General features: G+C 42.6%; 1 protein-coding gene across 7 annotated transcripts in view; it reads left to right on the forward strand.

The window, feature by feature from the left end:
- APC (APC regulator of WNT signaling pathway) overlaps nt 1-19984 on the forward strand; it is a 2693590-nt gene that overhangs the window by 2179220 nt on the left and 494386 nt on the right. For all 7 annotated transcript variants that reach the window (XM_044064201.1, XM_044064200.1, XM_044064205.1 and 4 more), the window contains one exon: nt 70-174. In XM_044064201.1, coding sequence (XP_043920136.1) covers nt 70-174 — 105 coding nt within the window. The remainder of the gene's footprint in view (nt 1-69; nt 175-19984) is intronic.

A 19984-nucleotide genomic window follows, 5' to 3' on the forward strand; every position in this document is an offset into this window, starting at 1 on the left:
TGGTTATGCTAGTGCACTGGAAAACATTCCATTGTTATATGTTCTTATTGTGTTCATTTGTTATTTCAGCATCAGCAGAAGGGTCTGCAAAGCAAGCATGAGGCAGGGTCACGTGATATGGAGAAGCAGGAGTCTTCGGGAGCAACAGAAACCAGTGTTCCAGGCAACAATCAGGTAAGAGAATTGTTGATGTATTAGAGCCTGAGTGCAGTTTAGATTATCTTCATGCAGTACAGTAGAAGCTAGTTTTCTTTGTAATTAAAACATGTTTGTAATCCAGTGCAGTATGGTGCTAAATTTATATTTGTTTACTTGCATGCTAGCAAAATCTCCATTTACTTAACAGCTAAATGGTTGGCCTACTTTTGTGCTTATTCTGCTTAGATGTAATTTAATGACATGAGAGCTTAGGCATTTGTTTGCTGTATAGCAACTCCATTCAGGTAAATTTAATTGGGAAAATACTTAGTACCCCCATACAGTGTATGCAGCAGTCACGTAGTTTGATTAGGTATTGTTACTTAATGTTGTGCCTTTAATATTTAATGGATTTATAGCCCCTGTGAACAGTGGCAGTAGAATGAGCACTGAAGTCTGAGCAGCCTATCTGCCTTTAAGATTTGTGGTGTAGTAAACTGTTACCCTGCTGTGATAGATATTTTATCCTCACATTGACCAGATTTTGTCATTTTGTAGATTCTGCTTAACATTCCAGGATGTGTGTGTGAAGGGAATACATTTCTGGAGTGACTTGTTTGCGCGCAGCTGCTTTTTGCTCCAAAAAGTCCTTTGGCAGGAGTGTGTGTACATGTTCTTTGTGAATATAGACAAGTTTCCATATTATGGGTTGTGCTTTAGATGAGTAAGCAGTAATTTAGAGTAAACTTCATAAGGCCTATGTTTTTTCTTGGTTTGCATTTAAGTAGACAAACAAGGTGTGTGAAAATGTGTGTGTATATTTATATTTTATATATATATATAAGTACATACATTCACACACACATACACACACACATATATTTACATTTTGCACACTCGTGCACATACACCAACAATTTGCTTTGCACATGCAGTACACACAGACACACACGCGCGCACACACACACACACACACACACACACACACACACACACACACACACACACACACACACACACAAACACACACACACTATATATATATATATATATATATATATATATATATAAGTATACACAAAACAGCAGGGACTCTCTCCCTCTTTTAATTCTAGGTATATACCATTCCTGAAGAAGACTGTGGAGCATACCTCTCAAATGACCAGATTTTTGTCCCATGTTTTTGAACTGTCCCTTATAAAATTTGTGGTTTCTGGCAAATCATTATGGATCGAAGTCATTAAATAATGACAGACACTTGAGTTTCAGGCTTCTTATCCTTCAGAAAATGCATGCTAACGTAGCACCATTTATTCTAGCAACTTTCTAAGTTTTTAAATATTTAAAAGTTGTCCCTATTTTGGGCCTTTGTTCCCCCACCCCATTATTTTTGGCTTTCTCCAGATTATGATGAGAAGTTGAGAGGTATGTTGTGAAGCATAGTTTATAGTTTTATATGCAGATACAAGTATTTCTGAGTTATACAGAATGGCTAAGTCACATTACCTGCCTTGATACAGAGAACTGCTTTTGTGGAGCCAGTCTTCCCATTTTTCTTCCTTGCAAACACTTTGAGGTATTCTGGCAACATATTCAACCCTTTCAGTTCATCATGATGATTTTTTTTTCTTTTAAAATGTGACTAAAAGTAAATCAGAAGCAGGAGTACAAACACGATAGAAAAAGGAAGGGTAAACTTGGAATGGGGGTTTAAGGGATATTAGTTAAACTTTTAGTTTAAAACATTGTGCTTCTTTTTTATTAATCCGTGTTTCATTTTGCATCTCCCACTTCAAATTCAGACAGTTTTGTATTCTTGTTTCCCCTCCCTTTTGTGGGCATCCCTGTAATACTGTTGTTTTAGTTAACTAATGAGTGATTCATGTTGTCAAACTCCATGCCTCCATAATGAAGTCGCCTTATAAAAATAATAGGTGTTCATTTTATGAATCATTGCTGCAGCCCTGTGATAAATGAGTGAATGCGACTTGGCCACAAGATCAACATCAATCTTTGGGCCAGACTTCAAGAACGTTCAGACATTCCCAGACCAAGTTCAAGGTTACCTCCCATGCCAAGAAGGACAGCCAGAAACTCTGCTGTAAAGGGGATTAACCCATGCCATCTTCATTTCATTTTTTTTTTTTTTTTGTCACTACGCTGTCCGGTTTTATTCTCAGCTAGAGCGACTTCTGCATGGAGACATGCGCGAATGGACGTACCTTCGTTGAAGGTTGTGCATCAGGGCTGGTAACTCTGTACGTAAAAATCAACTACCAATCATTAGTGGACCGGAGTTCCGCTGTGGCGACCCCTAACCGGGAAAAGCCGAAAGACACAGACAAACATCGAACATGGTAATCCTTAGCATCCAAGTCCATTGGTCACTTCTAGGTAAAGACTCACCATTAAATACCCTTTTTGGCATTTTTTTTGTTATGGTTTCTTCTCACTTAGCTATTTAATTCTAAGACTTTGGTTTGGAGCTAGATCCCACTTCTAAGACTTTAGTTATGCTACTTTTTATTGCTGGCTGATGGTGCCCCAGGAAGATGACACCAACTGTGGGAGATAGTCACCCCCCATACACATCTTGAACCATAGAACTATCATTTATTGTACTTTTGTTGTAGTGAGGTTCATGATATAACCAGTTGCAGGCATTGTAAAGCTTGCAATAAGGCTCTCAGAGGAGTACCAGGAACCTTAAGGCCTCTGCAAAACATTAGAAGAGAGTAGTGTTGTGTTAAGGACTTAGCAGATGAATCTTTCGCCAGTCCTCATCCATGCTCTGTAACCATTGTAAAATGAATAAACTGAGATTTTGTGCAAATAATTTGTGGCTTCAGAGATTGAGGTCTTAGTGACCTAACCAACTGCTTTTTGTCTTAAAGCTTCCACTCCTGGAGAGGTCTGCCTCTCTCTCTCCCCTTCAGCCCCTTCCCATTCCTAGCAGCAGTTCTACCTGTAGTCTCCCCTTGTTGGTAGTGAACAGTAAGTGGCAGTGTTGCAGGAAAGCTAAGCGTATCATGTTTTACTGCACATGTTGGTCACAAAGTGGCCTCAGGTGGTGGTAGTCTTCCTTAGCAGTTTTTTTTTTAACAAATGTCACTCAGATGTGTATGACTTGTAGATGTCTTGGGTTTAGATGTCCCACATTAAGAATTCCACATCAGGTAACTCCCAAATAAACCTGCCCATCTGTCACACCCACTGGTGCTAAGTAGGATTAACCATAAAACATCAACAAAAGGGTGCATCTCCAAGTTGGTGCTAACTTTAATAATGTAGGGAAATAATATCTTTTTTGATACTTCGATTATTTGCTTAAATTTTCTGGAGATATTTGGTTTTGGCCTGCTGAAATCTGTATTAACAGACAGTGCACATAAGTATCAAAAGGAGATTATTTCAGACAAGGTTCTAAAGAGACAGATTGCAGTTAACACCATCTTGGTGATGCACCCTTTTGTTGCTGTTTAAGGTTTAGATTCCTCTACAGTTTGATTGTAGACAGTTTGCAGAAGAATATGCCATTGCTTTGCATGTAGCTGTCCTGTCCCTTGCATGGTCTTCTGTGTCTGCCATATCAGGTGTGGTCCTCAAATTTTGAACTGAGGGGAGAGGATCTTGCATATTCAAAACGTCTGTCCTATGAAATATGACATATTGGAATTGTTTTATTCCTCTTTCTTAAAGACATCTTCTTTGTTGAAATAATTAGTATTATAAGGAAACACTTCGTCGAGCAAAAATACTTTGGACTTTTGGGCATAGAGAAACCAGAACTCTTAGCCATCCCTGTAGTAGTGAAAGTCTTGAAACACATCTTTGATGCCACCTCACTAGAACCAGACTCCAATCTTCCAATAGCCAGGGATCCTGACAGACTTTTATAAGGTACAAGAACAGCATAAACACTTGTACAACAACCTGGCAGTTTTGAATTACTGTGGATGCTTTTAAAGAATGCAAATTGGCACAAAGCCTGGATTATGTCCCAAATGACCGGGATAGTACAGTCTTTGATTTATCGTCTAAACATCTGCCACCCTGAGTTAGCAGAGGTATAATTTCCAGACGCATTTAATGCAGTGCCTACAGATAGATTAAAAATAGTACTAAAATTACTAATGAGAATGTTGGGAAGAGCCTAAACTGCTGATAAAGTGGAACTGCTGTTAAGTGCAAATATGATGCAGTGAATGCTCCTTCTAATGCAACTGCTACTTGGATGTTGATTAGATGCCAAGCATGGTTGCAGGATAAAACCTTTACCAGATGACTTAAAAGAACATTTGGCAAATGCACCACATGATAAGAGAAAGCCTTTTGACAACCCTCTCCCATAAGATTTTAAGAAAGCTGAAAAACAGAAGACTGCAGTCCATTAAACAACTCTTCCACCTGTCAATGAGGAATTATTCTAGGACTTACCCTACCCTACTAACCACTGGTCTTTGTACTCTAATGCAAACAGTGGGAAAGTATAGACAGAAAAGCTGGTATAAGAGGAGGCAGAATGCTTGGAGGGAGAAAATGAGCCAGCCTAAAAGGCAGGGCCTCAGATATTGAGATGGATCACATTCAGCACTGAAACTTCCCAGCTTCTTTTTTTTCTAAAAAAATTCCTCCTGTTCTACTGGTTAAGGAAGATTGTAACATTGTGATATAGCATATGAAACATTGGGCTATGGTACAGAATCTGCAGTTTCATTCCTTCTTTAGTATACCACCGTTAACCAAGAATCATTTGTACATATCAAAATTCATTCTTCTACTAGTTGCTAAAGTTGTTCTAGCAGCAGAGAAAGTTAAAAAAAAAAAAAGGTTTCTCTGCAGTGCAAGAAGTTGTTGCTTTACTGTGTGTGTGTGTGTGTGTGTGTGTGTGTGTGTGTGTGTGTGTGTGTGTGTGTGTGTGTGTGTGTGTGTGCGTGCATGTGCACATATATGTATGGACGTACGTACTGTTCTTTTGTTGATATTTTAATATGAGGTCCCATTTGAATGAGGTGGTCGTAGCTGATGTGGATGTAAAAGATACCATTACATCTAAAGAAATAAGTGAATTTTCCCAGTGCCTTGGTAAATTTTTCCTTTCACCTTGTGTCTCTCCTGAAAATAGGCTGTAGGCCCACTTGAGACTGACCTGGTCATCAAAATTTAAAGTCTTCCTGTGGATGTAAGTGATTTATTCTTTGTGAGAATTTTCCAGAAGTCTCACCTAATGGCAGTGTTCATGAAAAACCCAGGATGCATCATCTTTCATTATAATGATGCCTCATGCAAGACCATATAGGAGTAAAACTCAGTGTTTCCTCAGAAGTGTATGAAACCAACAAACTAATTTCCAGAGCTAAGGATTCCCCTTATCCTGTACTTCGAGTAATGAACTTATTTGGTGGGTTATTCTTGTCAACCGCAATATGCCGTGGTGGTACGGCGGTAGCGTTGTTACCTCACAGCAAGAGGTTCTCCCGTTCGATTCTCGACTGGGCTTGGGAGTGCCTTCTGTGTGGAGTCTGCATGTCCTCCCCACGGTTGGGTAGCGTTCGAAAGACATGCGTGTGTAAATGGGCGTGCTCTCGTTGAAGGTTGGGCGTCGAGCTGGCACCTCAGCATTTCCTAAAAATCTACTGCCAATCATTAGCGGACCGGAGTTCCGCTGTGGCGACCCCTTACTGGGAAAAGCCGAAAGACAACAACATTCTTGTCAACTGCAACCCAAGCCAAGCAAAACTGAACCAGAAATTTGTATTTCTCATTGATTTTGACATTGGTTAAGTGATCTGATCTGAAGACCTTTTCAAATGTGGAACCAGAAATACAAATTATTCAGTGCATAAATGTCTGTTACTACAACAAAAGATACACTGTTAATCTAGTTATACATATGAGGAACTAGACATCTAAAAGGTAGCATTAGTTATGTGTGAATAACTTATCAATTGGCACTTGATAATTATGTATGTTAAGGGATACTGAAGAACATGACATGTCGACGTAAGTAGTAAAATTGATAAGTAACAGGATAATGCTTCTTGATGTTACTACTTATGTAATGAGGAACAGATGAAGATTTAATTTCCTTAAAGGTTAAACAGCATGTGACAGTATTCCTAGATCTGTTTGAGGTAGTTGATGTTGCACTATGTACAGTAAAGTAGTCATAGTCCTTTATTGTACTGGTGGGGGTATTGAATATAGAAGAGTTGGAGAAGGCCATTGGAGTGAGTGATCTCTGGGACTTTATTTAGAGGTGCTGCGGTAGCGTTGTCACCTCACAGTATGACATTGTCCTGTTTGATTCTCAGCTAGAGCATCTTCTGTGTGGAGATGTGTGTGAATGGGCGTACCTTCATTGAAGGTTGTGCGTCAGGGCCAGCAACTCGGCAGGTAAAAATCTACTGCCAGTCATTAGTGGACCGGATTTCTGCTGTGGCGACCCCTAACCAGGAAAAGCCGAAAGACACAACAACAGTAGTGACAGTGCTGGACTGTTTCTGAAGGTTGTACATGGGGTTAAAGGTCTTAGTGTGGAATCTTTCCAGTTCTGGATGGCAAAGTCCGGTTCTGAGAATGTGTGCTCAGAAATGGAGAGCAAAAATAGTGGTCTGCATAGGGTGTGTGAGCCTTAGAATTAAAAATAAATAAATAAATAACAAGGGCCTTGCCCCACTGACTTTTCTTTGTGTCCGGTTGGCTCTTAAGTTTCTGGCAAGTGTAAAAGCAGGCATCCCTGGACTGAGTGAGAGCCCTGCAACCTACTCATTCCCAGCTGAGGAACCTTTTCATTCGTTCCCTGGAAGGCAAGCATCTGGCATGAAGGAGCAAGCCAGATCCTGGTCCCCTAATGGCTGTGGTCTAATCCTGTCCCTTTAGGTATATTTCAGACTTCCATGATAGCTCCCTGATCAGGGAGAGGCATGTGTTCTTACACACATCTACTTCCCTTTCTGTGCTGCTCAGTTTCATCTTGACAAGATGAGCCTGACTGGCCTGTTCTCGAGTGATCACCCACCCACTGGCAGTTGTAGTTGATGTGTTTGGGCAAAGCTACTTCCAACCCATTCCAGTATGGGCAGACAGGCATCAGCCACTCAAGTCTATTGTTCTCCTTCTGACCCCTGTAGCACTCGCATCTCTAATACTGCTTCATCTGAGTTGTAATTTGAACCTTACAGTATTTTGCCGTAAAGGGGTAAAAAGAAGTGGTAGGTTGCAGTTTGTGTGGGCTAATTAAGGGAGTACATAAAACCCATTAAACAAATGTTTATAAATTCTGGCACACAGGAGGAGAGAGGCTTCTTTTATGGTAGAGAGGGTATTGGTAGAGCTTAAAAGGATGTGTTGCTAGGTAACATTTTAGTAATGTATTTTGAAAATTGAGTATTCTGGCACTTTTTGAGCATTGGTAACAGGAAGGCATTTTCTGGCTTAAGTATCCATGTATTCTTTGCTATGGAAGCATGTGTTTCTCAGGTAAGGTGTCTTCTTAATTTGTAGGCCTGTTTAGTTGTGGGAGAACATTTGTGATGGTAGTAACAGTGATGTGGTTGTAGAAATTCAGAAATGGAGCTAGGTCAAGTCCATTTTATGTACAACTGTTAACATGGGCAATAATTCTCCAGGAGTTAGTGAGATGTAGTGGTCAGGCAGATGACAGTTTAGATGTGGGTGCCATAGAACATCAGGTTGTAGCTGGAGGTGTTTAAATGCTGCAGTAAGTAAGGCTGTATCCATGTTTTAGTAGATATGGCCATTTGTTTGAAACAAGGCTTTGGATGTATCAGAGGTAAATCTGAATCTGTGCTACAAGTTATTTAATATGTAGTAGTCATCGATAAAGTAGCATTTGTTTGTAAACTAGTTTCTGTAGTATTTGTGAGAGGTTTGGGGAAAGGTTGTAGGTTAACTACAGGTTAGTATTGTTTAGGAATGGAGGAGCTAGAAGTCTGAAGCATAATTTTAGCAGTGTTTCAGACATTGGCAGTAATGCTTGTTTAGTAGTGTTTCAGACACTGGCAGTAATGATTAAATATGTGCAGACATTATGTAAATATCCAAGTAATTTTGAAATGTTTGTTAGCCTTTTTAAGAAAATTGAGGTATAGGTTTGAATCACTTTACTCACCATAATCATACTTAACTTTTTATAGGAAATTACATACTCCACTTTCTGATATAGTGCTAAAATTAAGTTTAGTTAACTTGTCCATTGTGAAGAATTCAAAGGGGTAGGTGCAAAAGAAATTTACAGTAAGGGAAGGGAAGATATGCAGACTGTAGAAATAAGATAGTTGTGCAAGCCAGTTGGCTGTGTCAACAGGAGAATGGCGAGGTGTGAGAAGATAGGGGTTGTTGTAATGATTGTGTTTAATTTTATTTCTGACTGATATAGTGTCAGTATTGGACACTGCTGCCTTTTGTTAGTTTTATGGTCACCATAGTTGTTTTTTTTCTTATAGTTATTCTTGCAGCATTTCTCAAATGTTCTTCGTGTTTCACTGTTGCAGTCATTACATTTGGGTAATCCTGCTTGCAGGTTGCCCTCAGTCGGCCTGAATTCCAAAGTCCTGGGTCCTGCGTCGGCTGCTGTCGCCCCTTCCCTGACGTCAGGTCATCAGGGGTATAAAAGATGTGGCCGACGCCATTTTCTTACGTCTTTCTTGCCGTGTGGTGCCTGAAGCAGAAGCAGTTCGCAAGTGCCGGTCGGCCGACTCCTGAGATTTTCGTGTTCGAGTTTCAGATCCAAAGTCTTTAATAGAGCTAATTACCCCATTGGGGAAACTTTTTTCTTGCTCCAGACCGATGTCAGAAAAAAGTTAATAATTGTATTTCTTGTGGAAAGCAAATACCTCATAAGGACTTTCATTCTTACTGTATCCCTTGCCTAGGCCCTGATCACAACGTTGCTGGTTGTCGGTTTTGTGCTAGATTTAACCAACGCACTATTAAGCATCGGTATGATTTTGCTTTAAACTATTTTGGACGCCGGTTTAATTATCCAGAAATGTCGTCGGAAAGCCATCCGACTACCGAAGTTCACAAAAAACACAAAGAAAAGGAAAGAGATAGACAACCGAGGCACAAAACCGATGACGAAGCTTCTCCTAAGCCAGTCGCCAGTTCTCAGTGAGGCGCTTTCGCAGCCCCTGACGCCCGCTACTTTAGAGTCGCAGGCCGCTGCTGACTCCCACATGGAGTTGACCATGCCGCTGGAAACTCAAGGTATTGGAGCCTCGGATACTATTCCTTCAGATGGGTCCAGAGCCGCTGAGCAGGCACCGGCTTCTGAGGGTGTATTCAGACTTAAACATCTTTACATAAAACCAACCTCAGCTTCAAAGGCAAAGACTAAAGCACCTTCTAAAGCAAAGAAATAAACACAAGAGCCACGTGGACAGGCCTCTATGCCCAAAAAACAGATGCTCAAAATGGCCGAAGACTTAATTACCTTGATCAGGGGTTCCCATCCCCCTCCTGATAAGAGGCCTAGGCAAGAGACTGACTATGAATCTTCAGATCAGGTTTCTATTTCTTCTGATTCCTCTTCTGATCAGGAATATTCCCTTCCCCCCTATAAGGATTCTGATGCTGAAGAATCCATACCTTCAGCTTCTCCTTCAGAAGATTATTCTTTTGGGGAAACCTTGCATACCATGAGGGAGCATTTCCACTGGGAGAGCCAAGATTTTTCAGAATCTAAAAAGAGGCTCAGGGATTTCCTTTTACTTCCTCAGCACAGGCCACTAGCCATTCCACCTGTGTTAGATATTGTAGATGATGTGTTTTCGGAGTCTAGTCTCACCCCTGACTCCTTAACTCCAGCTCCTGTTAAGCCTGACAGATATTACAGGGTTCCTGACTCTCATAAATTCCTTTTTAAAAACTCTGCTGCAGACCCAGAAACTATTTCTCAGGGTCCCAAAGGAGTTAAGGCTTCCACTGCAAAAATCCGTTCCCCTCTGACAGAGATTCTAGGGCACTGGATAGATGGGGAAAAAAGGTTTACACATCTGCTACCTTCGCTATAAGGGCCTTACACTGTCAGTTTCATATGCTTAAATATCAGCAACATGTCATGGCATTGCTTAAACAGAAAATGTTATTAAACTCTAAATGTGCAGAAAACAAGGAAATGCAGGATTTATTGCATGCAGCTGAACAAGTTGGAAAGCATATTTTGCAGTATGGTTTTGATTCTTTGGAGGCCTCCTGCAGGGCCGCAGTTACGGGTTCTGTAATTAGGAGGCATGCTTGGTTAAAGGAACAAAATCTGACTGATCATGTCAAAGTTAAATTATTAGATGCACCTTTACAGCATGATACTTTGTTTGGTGTTAAGGCAGAGGAAGTGTTAAAGAAAATGGAGGACAAAGCTAAATTTATGCAAACTGTCAAAGATTTTTTACAAGTACAGCCACCTAGGTTTAGTAGACACTGGCCTACAAAGAATTGGTCCTTTCCTGTGTCAGACAGACCTCAAAGGGGCAGATCCCAGGCGCAAGGTTCCTACAGGCCAAAGCAATGGGGTGCTTCTACCTCCAAAGTTGGAGAAGACAAATCCCAACCATACAGGAAACAGTCCCAATGACTTCCCCCTGCCTGCACCAAACACTAATCTTTTGGCAGCACCCTTAGGGGGAAAATTAGCACTTTATTCTCAAAATTGGCACATTATAACCCAAGACAAGTGGGTCCTAAACATTGTGTCACAAGGGTACGAGTTTCATTTCTATACCCTGCCAAAGGCAAACGGCTGGCCAGATCTGCCAAAAAATCAATGGGCAGAGGCACAAAAACAAGTTTCATCCCTCATGGACATGGGGGCCATTCAACAAGTATCAGAGCAAGAGCAGGGACAAGGATTTTACTCAAGGCTGTTCTTGGTACCCAGAAAGGACAAGACCTGGAGACCAATACTGGACCTATCTGTTCTGAACACATTCCTGGATATACCAAAATTCAAGATGATGACTTTGCAGTAGCTTCTGCCCATGCTGGGCAAGAACGCTTGGCTGGTAACTCTAGACCTAAAAGAGGCATACTGCATTTCCCAATCAGACAATTAAGCAGATGATACCTCAGATTCAAGGCTGGCTCAATGCATTACCAATTCTCTGCATTGCCCTTTGGCTTATCTACTGTGCCCAGGGTCTTTACAAAGTGCCTGGCACCAGTAATTGCATTCTGCAGACAGAGGAATACAAATATATCCTTACTTGGAAGACTGCCTAATTCAAGCAGAGAACAAGGACATTCTTCTACAGCATCTGGCATTTGTGAAAAGACTTCTAACATGCCTAGAGTACACAGTCAATGAAAAGAAATCAAAACTAGTACCCTCTCTAGAGATAATATTCCTGGGTACAAGCTTAAATACAACTGCCCAGATGGCTTATCTCATGCCAGGCAAACAAAGGCAACTGACTACCTATTTCAAAATGTTGGCAACAAAGGCCCAGTTATCTGCAAGAAAAATTCTGCAGGCTTTGGGCTTCATGGCATCCTGCATCCTACTAATTCCATGTGCAAGACTGCATATGAGGAAACTTACCAAGTACATCTGCAGGCACAATTCCTGCCAGGAAGAAAAAATACTCTGGCAGACGAACTAAGCAGAAACCTCATGAATCCCCATGAGTGGCAGCTGGATCCACAAGTCTTCAGCATGATAACAAGGAAATGGGGACGCCCGGACATAGATCTAGTCGCTTCCCCTCACAACTACCAACTAAAAAGATTCTGCACAAGGACTTATCACAGACAAGCATGGAAAGTGGATGCCCTATCTTTCAGCTGGAAAGACTTATCAGTACATGCCTTTCCCCCACTGCCTCTCCTCCCCAAGGTACACCTAAAGGTCAGACAGGAGAAGCCAAAAATGATACTGATTGCCCCAGACTGGCCCCGCCAGTACTGGTTTCCAATCCTAAAGAACTTGTCTCAATGCCCAACTTGGACCTTACCTCAAATACCTCATCTTCTGTCCCAGCAAAACAATCAGATCTGCACAGCCAACTCAGGACTTTAAACCTGGCAGCATGGGGAATAATGTAGTCATACAAAGCACACCTCTCAGTAAAGCTGTGATGGATGTCATTTTAGAGGCCAGAAGGCCTAGTACTAGAAAATCTTATTCTGGAAAATGGAAGAGATTCTCTGCTTGGAACCAGGCACAAGGAACTGATAACAGCTGTGCCAAATATTCCTCAGATTTTGCAATACTTAACTGAGATGCCTCTGCCATTTCGGCTCATTACAATACAGTGCCACCAATCTTTTCTCATCCCTTATTAAAACAGTACCTCAGAGGAGCCAAAAATGTAAGACCTCCAAGGAGATCACCAGTGCCTGCATGGGACCTCAACTATGTCTTGGAAAAACTCACCCTGCCTCCTTTTGAGCCAGCTGCTACTGCTGATATAAAGTTTTTATCTTGGAAAATAGCTCTGCTCCTAGCAATAACTTCTGCAAGACGAGTTTCAGAGCTTCAGGCACTCATGGCTGTGGAACCTTTTTATCCAGACAGGGTCTCTCTGAGGACAAACCCAACATTTATGCCTAAGGTGATGTCCAGTGTGGCTCTTAACCAAACTATTCATCTACCAACGTTTTATCCAAATCCACAGAAAAAGGGGGAGAGAATTCTGCATTATTTGGGCGTACATAGCTTAGATTCTACTTGGACGGAACTAAAGTTTTAAGAAAGACAGAACAGTTACTAGTGGCATATGCTGCAGGATCACAAGGAAAGGCTATCTCAAAGCAGACTATTTCAAAGTGGATAGGCCACTGCATTCGTTTCTGCTACTTACACCATGGCAAGCCAGTGCCTAAGGGCATTAGGCCGCATTTAACCAGAGCTGCAGCCACTTCAGCAGCCTTTCTCAGGGGAGTACCAACCAAGGACATTTTAGAGGCTGCTATTTGGAGTTCAGTGCACACCTTTACAAAGCACTATCATCTGCCACTCTACTCTAAATCCAGGGCAGGCTTTGCCACTGCAGTTCTGCAGGGCCTCATTGCCGCTCCTAATGCTGTCCAGCCTCCCATCCATAGCTTTGGGACTCTACCCAAATGTGATGACTGCAACAGTGAAACACGAAGAACATAGTACAGTTGTGTACACTTACCATAAATGTAGATGTTAGAGTGTATTCACTGTTGCAGTCCAGGTTACCCATCCGCCATCCCGCTTTCTTCTGATGGAACCTATCTTTCCTTCTCTGATTTATACAACCTATGTGGTGTATTTGCTTATAGATGAAGGTAAAGTTTATATTGGTGCATGTATTTATATGTATATAAATTTTGACTACCCTTTTGGGGGCACCTGACATCTGGGGCAAGAAAAACTAAAGAAAATGGCTTCGGCCGCATCTTTTATACCCCTGACGACCTGACGTCAGGGAAGGGGCAACAGCAGCAGACGCAGGACCCAGGACTTTGGAATTAAGGCCGACTGAGGGCAACCTGCCAGCAGGATTACCCAAATGTAATGACTGTAACAGTGAATACACTCGAACATCTACATTTATGGTAAGTGTACACAACTGTACTGTTTGTTGCATGTCTATTGGCAAATTAGTAATTTTCCAACATGTCCAGGCCTTATACCTTAATGTAGTTTTCAGATTCATGTTAGTCAAGGGCAGGTGTTACACCTGGGTCTGTGCAGCTTTACTGGGTAAAAAGTCATTCTTAAAAGATAGCGATATAGAGTTAAACTATTGTAATGCAATATTAGAAGTTCTAAAGTTGACCACAGATGCTTTGGATTTTGTTGAAGTCCGACATGTTTTATCTCCGTGTGCAGGGCACATTTTCCAGTGATCTTAAGGACAAGCATGCAAGTCTGAAAGAGTTGATGATAATTGTGTCTCCCAGGCCTAGTACTCAACCTGGGAACCTTGAAGGTAATGATGAACAATACAACTGTTAAGTGTGATACATCACAAGCATGGGTACTCGCTTCTGCCGGTTAACCATGAAGTTTGGCAACATATCGATCAGCTTGGGCATGGATCTTCAAAACTTATGATGTTATGTTGTCCTATCTCACCTTCATTCTTACAATGATGGGTTCAGAGCCGATCCTCGGCTCCGACTCAGCCAAATACTTAGCTGAAAGTATCAAACCTGGGTCGTGGCAAGAAGGTGTTCCACAGTGCAGTGGTGTAATTCCCCAGATCTCGTTTGCCGCTTTACGAGGTTGGATGCGCTCATCTTGGCCATGGCTAAGTTGTTTCAATTTTTTCTATTACCTTGTCTAAAGCTTTGTCCATCGCTTTGTGTAGGCCCCTTTTGGTAACCCATGTAGTTGTTATCGTTCGTCTGTTGGCCTTTTTATAGCTCATTTAGGTTGGACAGCTATTTGCCCATTTAACTTAGAGGGCTATTAGTGTTTATGGTCTTGTCCAAAAGAATGAATAGAACCGTTTAAGATAGAAGTTCTATTTTTCTCCCCTGTTATCACGCCTTGTGTTGTTCTGTAGAAATTTTTGGTGTAGCTTTAGCTATTTTAGCCTTAACAAATTTTTTTTTTCTTGCTGTTGCTGTCGCCTTTAGGGTCTTAACTTCAAAATGTCCAAAGACCAGAAAGAGAGAGAACACAAGCTTTCTGGCTTTAAGAAATATCAGAAGTGCTCGTAAAAAATGTCCATCACGGATGGACATGTTATATGTGTTTATTGCCTTGGTGCCATTCATCTCCAAGAAGACTGCACGTTTTGTCATTCTTTTAGTACTAGAGTACTTCAGGAAAGGAGAAATAAGTTGATTCTGAAAGGGCTCTTAAAGCCTTCTTTTGAGGAAGCCATCCATAGTTCTTCCTCTTCTTCATCTCTTTCCTCTAAAAAGGGCAAGTATCACAAAAGACACTCACCCACTACATCAGCTCAGTCAGAGCCGCCAGTCAAACTTAATAAAATTTCAAAGGCCACTACTTCCTCGGCTCCACAGTCCTCGGAGTTGTCGGAAGTCCTTTTGGTTGATAGGTCTGGTACTTCGGCTCCAAAGCCTTTGGAGCCACAAGGTACCTCCACTCAGAGCCGGTCCATTGATATTTCGCCAGTTTCACCAACGTTGAGCTCGCCACTCCTTCATAGGTCTCCATCTCCTTCCCTATATTCCAGGTCTATGAGGAGCTTGTCAGATGATGACATGGAACGGGTGGTGCGTAGACTCCTCAAGTCGCCGGCGCTGACTAAATTATTCTCGGCTCCCACCTATTTGGTCTTGGAGCCTACTGTGCCCACTCTTGTTCCTCCTCCGAGCCAAGCTGGTCCTTCAGAGCCAGAGTGCTTGGTACCACTTGTTGTGGACCAGTCGGTTCCGGGACCCCCTTCGGTGTACACGGAGCCGACATCTGCCCCGACTCTCTCGGCACCATCTGGTGAGTCTGGGAGCTGAGGTTCCCTGGTTGGCCCCAGGGGGGATTCTCGGCCTCGATCTTCTTCGGTGCTGAGTCTACCCCTCCGAGCATTGGCCCTGGTTAGCTCAGATCCCACATCAGCCTCGGGTCCGATCTCGTTGGTTCCATTGCCTTCCTCTGTCTACTCGGAGCCAGGGGAGTCTTTGGTGCTGGAGTGATCAGCCTTTGAGCTGATGAGGTGTGATTTGTCTACCAGTTCAGCACCACAGAAGGATACCAGTACTCGTCCCCCCAAGGCACCGGCTACTGTCTCAGCATCACCCATTCCTCAAGACAGCAGAGACCCAGAGCCTCAGGATCCCCCATTGGGCGAACCCCTCTCTTCGAGGCCTCCCCAGAATATCCTTCTGAGGAGCCATCTCGGAAGAGAACCTGCAAGAGCAAGCATGGTGACTCCCCAGATGAGTCCATCACTTCAGACACTGACCTCGATGACTTGGAAAGGTCCCCACAGCCATCCTCTGACAATATCTCATCTGCAGATATTCTAGAGATCCTCAAGCAAAGAGGCGGCTGGCAGGCCACCACCCCTTCTAATGAGGAGTCAGTGTACCTGAAGGCTTTTGGGTCTCGATCTTCAGCCTCCTGGGTTGTCTCTGCCTTTTGATGAACTAATGGACCTGGTTAGTTGAAAGGGGTGGGAGTCAGCCGACACTACGGAACCGGTCCCTCGGAGGGCAAACAAATTTTTGTCAGCTCCTTCAGGCAAGGAATTTCTAACTAAGGGGGTACCTGTAGATGTTACTGTGGTGGCAGCAGCCACCAAGAAGCAACTTGCAGAGACTTCCTCATCTGTTCATCCTATGAATAAAGACTCACAAACGATGGACAGATACGGGAAGCGTATCTTTTCTTCAGCGACTTTCTCACTATGATCGCTGAACTACCTATCCCATTTTACAAGGCTACAAAGAGATCTCCTGAAAGAGCTAGGAGATACCCTACAAGGTTCATTAGCTGTGGGGGCTGAATGAGAAGGTCTCCTCCCAGCTGTCCACCTTAAATTCCATTGTCAATTCCTCCATGAGGCTCATATCATACTCAGCAGATGGAGCGAGCAGGGCAAGTGGTTCTGGAGTTTCCCTTAGGAGACACTCCTGGTTGCATTTGTGCAATTTTGCAGAGCCCTTTAAGTCTACCTTTAGTAATGCCCCCTTTTGATGGTTCCTCACTCTTTGGACCCAAAGTAAAAGACACTCTAACCCAGTGCGAGGAGGAAGGGAAAACTCTCTCTGCTGTTGGAGTACGTTTTTCTGTACCTTCAAGACCTTATCCTAAAGGTCAGAAGAGCGGAAAGATGTAGTTCAAAAGATCCTAGAGATTTTTCCAAGACGCACGGGGTGATACCTTCCCCAAGGGCAGAAGGGGAGGTAATAATGGTAGACGCCACCCCAGAGGCAGAGGTTGCCCGCAAAACCAGGGTGACCACGATTCCTTTCGCGGACACCCTTATCAGCGCTCCTGAAAGGAGGCCTGACTGCTCTACTCTGGAGGCAGTCGGGGGATGTTTATCAATGTACCCAGAAGTCTGGTAAAATATCACAACCGACAAATGGGTACTAAATATAATGTCCAGAGGATACCCCATCCCTTTTTCCAAACCTGTTCCACAGACCAAAACAATCCCAGAAGCTCCACCCAATCTAAGGGAACAAGCAACTATCGAGATTCAAAAGTTGCCCCACAAAAGTCATTAAAGTCGTCCCCACAGATCAAATAGGATTCGGAACTTACTCAAGATTTATTTTGGTGCCAAAAAGAACAGAGGACTGGAGGCCCATATTAGACCTAAGCAAGTTAAACAAATCTGTCAAGAAGTCAAAGTTCTGAATGGTGACAATGCAGTCTATACTTCCCTTTTTAGGGAAAGACAATTGGATGTGCTCGATAGACCTTCAAGATGCTTACTACCACATAAAAATGGACAGGACATCAAGAAGGTACTTGAGCTTCCGGCTGGGAGCCAACCATTATCAGTTCAGAGCTCTGCCCTTTGGTTTCACTACAGCCCCCAGAGTGTTCACCAAATATATGTCAGTAGTCACAGCTCACTTGAGACGTCTTAAGATTCTGTGCGTTTCCCTATCTAGATGACTGGGTCCTGTCTGCTACCACCAAGTATCTACTTCTACAAGCCAGGGACCTAACTTTGGACATATGCAATCAGTTGGGCATTGCAGTAAATTTTCAAAAGTATGCCTTGTTAACATATTACATTCATAGGTGCAGATCTAGACACTTCATCTGTGGTAGCACATCTTCCAACAGAAAGAGTTATAGCACTCAGACAGCAGATACTTCACCTTCTTACCAAGAACAAAGTGAAAGCAAAGATAATTCTAAGATTATTAGGAACAATGACCTCCATGATTACACTGGTCCCTCTTGCCAGAATGCACATGAGGATCCTTCAGTGGCTATTATTCTCCCAATGGTCACTTCAGTAGCTTCCAATGTCTCATCTGATCAGAATAACGGAATCTTGCAAGAATGACTTAAGATGGTGGATACACTCCACTCATGTGACAATAGGCAGACCCTTTGTTCTACTTCAGCCAATAGCTACAATGACCACGAATGCCTCCCAGATTGGGGGGGTGGGGCATTATCTGGGAACAGCAGTCCAAGGTACATGGCAAGAACATGAAGCTCACTTGCATATAAATGCTGTAGAGATGAGAGCAGTGCTTCTTGTGTTGCAAGCACTTCAAGACTCTCTCCCTGTAGGGACTATTGCGATTCAGTCAGACAATATGTGTGTGGTTTGGTACATAAACAAGCAGGGGGGAACCCGATCTTACCCCCTTTGTTGAGAAGTCCTAAGAGTATGGCAATTTCTTCCCAGTGCTTTCTAATAGCAATGCACATTCCGGGGAAGTCCAACGTGATAGCAGACAAGCTGAAGAGCAATCCTAATGCCTAACGAATGGTCTCTCAATCACAATGTAGCGGAAATGATTTTCCAAACATGAGGACAGCCTTGCTGCAATCTCTTTGCCACTCCCATGAATGCCAAGTGCAGCAACTACTTTACCCTAATCCCCCCTCTGGGGGAGACACCGAGGGACGCTCTTGCTCGCAATTGGACTTCTATATGCTTTTTCACCATTTTCTCTCCTACCTAGAGTAATTCAGAAAGCACAATGCTTGGGAAACAGGATAATTCTCATTTCTCCTTACTGGCCTCAACCAAGTTTGGTTCCCCTTCCTTTGGCCTCATCTTTAGGAGAAGCCTTGGATTCTGGACCCACTGCCAGATTTTCTGATTCGTATGTCAGGGTAGCTTCATTCTTTTGTCCACACCCTAAAACTGACAGCTTGGCTGCTCCACTTCCCAATTTAGTCAGGCTTCACAATTTCACTGCTTCGGTTAGACATATCTTGATGTCCTCGCACAAAGCTTCAACTAGAAAGCTGTATTCTAGTAAATGGAAGAGGTTTTCCCTTTGGGCTCAAGATAGGAACATTGATCCTTTCTCTGCACCTATTCATTCTATTTTGGAATTTTTGGGGGAACTGTTTCAACAAGGCTCAGCTGCAGCAACCATCAAGGTTCAACTTGCAATTTCAAATTTTCATATTGGTGATTCTACTTCCAACTTAATGCCACATAGGTTGTGTAGAGCCTTCGTAAAAAGTGCTTCCTTATTAAGACCTCCCTTTAAGGAACCCCTTTCTCCTTGGGATCTAAATTTTGTTTTGTCTCATCTCACGTTACCTCCCTTCAAGCCCTCTTCATCTTCAGACCTCAAGTTCCTTTCCTGGAAGACCTTGTTTCTAGTGGCTATAACTTCTGCTGGAAGGGTGTCATAATTGCAAACTCTTTCTATTAAACCACCATATTTGATTTTTCATAAGGATAGGATATCCTTACGTACAAACCCATCCTTTCTACCTAAAGTTTCTTCTCCAAACAACATAAACCAATCCATAGAACTTCCAGTGTTCTTTCCTAATCATAGCAACAAGACAGAGTACAAATTACATTAACTGGACGTGCATAGACAACTCAGATTCTTTTTGCATAGAACCAAAGACTTCAGAAAATCTGATCAATTATTTGTATCCTTCTCTGATGCAAAAAAATGATCCTCCGTCTCAAAAACTACTCTTTCCAATTGGCTTTCAAATTGCATTACATTCATCTATAACTCAAATCACAAAGATTTACCTTTCAAAGTGAAGGCTCATTCCACTAGAGCAATGGCTGCGTCATTTGCTTTTCAAGCCGGAATTCTCATAGGTAATATTTGTGCAGCAGCTACTTGGTCTACTCCACATACTTTGATCACTCATTACAAAGTGGATTTGGCCTCCAGGGGCAGGGCATCCTGTGGTTCCACGGTGCTTAAAGGTGTACTCCCGTGAGCCACCCAGGGAAAAGGTGCTAGGGACACTGTCCCATCA

This window comes from Protopterus annectens, chromosome 2.part2 (assembly GCF_019279795.1).
Source record: "Protopterus annectens isolate FY-2018-M chromosome 2.part2, PAN1.0, whole genome shotgun sequence".
In the NCBI taxonomy this organism is placed as follows: domain Eukaryota; kingdom Metazoa; phylum Chordata; order Ceratodontiformes; family Protopteridae; genus Protopterus; species Protopterus annectens.